Source organism: Mandrillus leucophaeus, unplaced genomic scaffold (assembly GCF_000951045.1).
Source record: "Mandrillus leucophaeus isolate KB7577 unplaced genomic scaffold, Mleu.le_1.0 Scaffold8, whole genome shotgun sequence".
NCBI classification, from domain to species: domain Eukaryota; kingdom Metazoa; phylum Chordata; class Mammalia; order Primates; family Cercopithecidae; genus Mandrillus; species Mandrillus leucophaeus.
The window spans coordinates 760,603-762,418 of NW_012108696.1; the positions used below are offsets into that span (position 1 = coordinate 760,603).

Genomic DNA, 1,816 nt, shown 5'->3' on the forward strand with positions numbered 1-1,816 from the left:
CTAAAAAATACAAAAAATTAGCCAGGTGAGGTGGCGGGCGCCTGTAGTCCCAGCTACTCGGGAGGCTGAGGCAGGAGAATGGCGTAAACCTGGGAGGCGGAGCTTGCAGTGAGCTGAGATCCAGCCACTGCACTCCAGCCTGGGCAACAGAGCAAGACTCCATCTCAAAAAATAAAAACAAAAATAAAAAATAAACATAAAAGACTGCCTGGTCTCGAGCTGCCGAGTCTCTGGCCACTCGTTACGTGGCCCCACTGACTGATACGCCGAGCCAGGGCCCACCCTGCCCACGGGGGAGGGTGCCCAGGCTCCCACCTGAGTGCTGTGAGCTCCACCTTCTCATGGTCATTGGTGACGAGCTCCGGGATGAGGCTGAGGTGGGAGATCTGTGTGGAGGCCCAGCCGAACTGGAAGATCACGATGAACGGGCCATAGTAGAGGAGGGCAGCCCACTCGGGCGTGGCCGCCCCGCAGCCCAGGCAGGGGCTGAAGATGAAAGGAAAGGACAGCAGGACGCAGACGGTGCCTGTGGACGGGTGGGGTGGTCAGTCATGGGGCCGTCCCGCACCAGCCAGGGCTCCCGGGGTGGGGACACGGAGGGAGGAAAGAGGGAAACCGAGGCGCAGACAAAGACGCCCCTCCATGCACACAGTCACGCAGGAGGGAGGGTCTGCAGCCGGGGTCCCCCAGGCTTATGGCCCTGGTGACAAAAGGGGAATCTGATACCAGGTACCTGGACTCAGCCTGTAAGTCAGAAGAATCCGGGTGCAGGGGGTCCCCCAGAAACCTGCCCCCAACAGGTGCCCCGGTTACAGCCACAGCCTCCCCCGGCTCCTCCCCCTCAGCCACTGACAAGCCTCCCATGGGGCCTCAGGAAGCGGGAGGCCCAGGTAGGGCTGGGCGGGGCTGGGCTGGACCCTGCCCTCCTTGAGCTCCGCTGTCCCTGTCAGCTCCTAAGGTGACCACTCCCTATAACACTGTGGCGTCCAGGCCTCCAGGGACATTCTGGAAATAGCACTTGCCCCCAACCCGAGATCTGCTGTGCCAAGCCCTGGTTCTTCACATCCTCAGAAAAAACCCCTAAGATACCTTGGAACAAATTTAAGATCCTCCCTGCAGCCCACGGGGCCCTTTTGCGACCTGCCCTGTTCCCTCTGTGCCCTGTCCTGCCCTGCCCTCTCCCTCTTCTCTCTCTGCTCCAGCCATGCACGTCTCCTCACTGTTCCTCCAACACCCCAGGCGGTCCTGCCCCAGGGCCTTTGCATGGACGTGCCTCTGCCTGGAGCTCTCTTTCTCTCACATCTTAGCAAGACCAGCTTCTTTTCACCTCTGGGTTCAACGGGAATGTCACCTCCTCAAACACCTCTCTCCTGGCCCTTGCAGCTCCTACTTCACCCTTCAGCGCACCAGGGAATTCTCTGTCTGTCTGTCTGTCTGCTTCCTGCCGGCTTTCCTCTGCAGACAGCAGCTTCTGAGGGGCCTGGGGAGACCCAGCATGGAACTCGGGCACTTCAATATCTCCATTTTTTTAGAGACAGAGTCTTGCTCTGTCGCCCAGGCTGGAGTGCACTGACGAGATCTTGGCTCACTGTAACCTTTGCCTCCGGGTTCAAGTGATTCTCATGCCTCAGCCTCCCGAGTAGCTGGGACTACAGGCACCTGCCACCACGCCCAGCTAATTTTTGTATTTTTAGTAGAGACAGGGTTTCACCACGTTGGCCAGGCTGGTCTCCAACGCCTGACCTCAGGTGATCCACCTACCTCAGCCTCCCAAAGTGCTGGGATTATAGGAGTGAGCCACTGCACCCGGCCTTTT

The 1,816-nt window shown here is 59.2% G+C and overlaps 1 protein-coding gene across 1 annotated transcript in view; it reads right to left on the reverse strand.

Annotated features, from left to right (window-relative positions):
- The window catches only part of MFSD12 (major facilitator superfamily domain containing 12), a gene marked incomplete at its 5' end in the record, with an annotated part of 13,170 nt that overhangs the window by 7,037 nt on the left and 4,317 nt on the right, over positions 1 to 1,816 (reverse strand). The window contains one exon of the mRNA XM_011967452.1: positions 316 to 526. Coding sequence (XP_011822842.1) covers positions 316 to 526 — 211 coding nt within the window. The remainder of the gene's footprint in view (positions 1 to 315; positions 527 to 1,816) is intronic.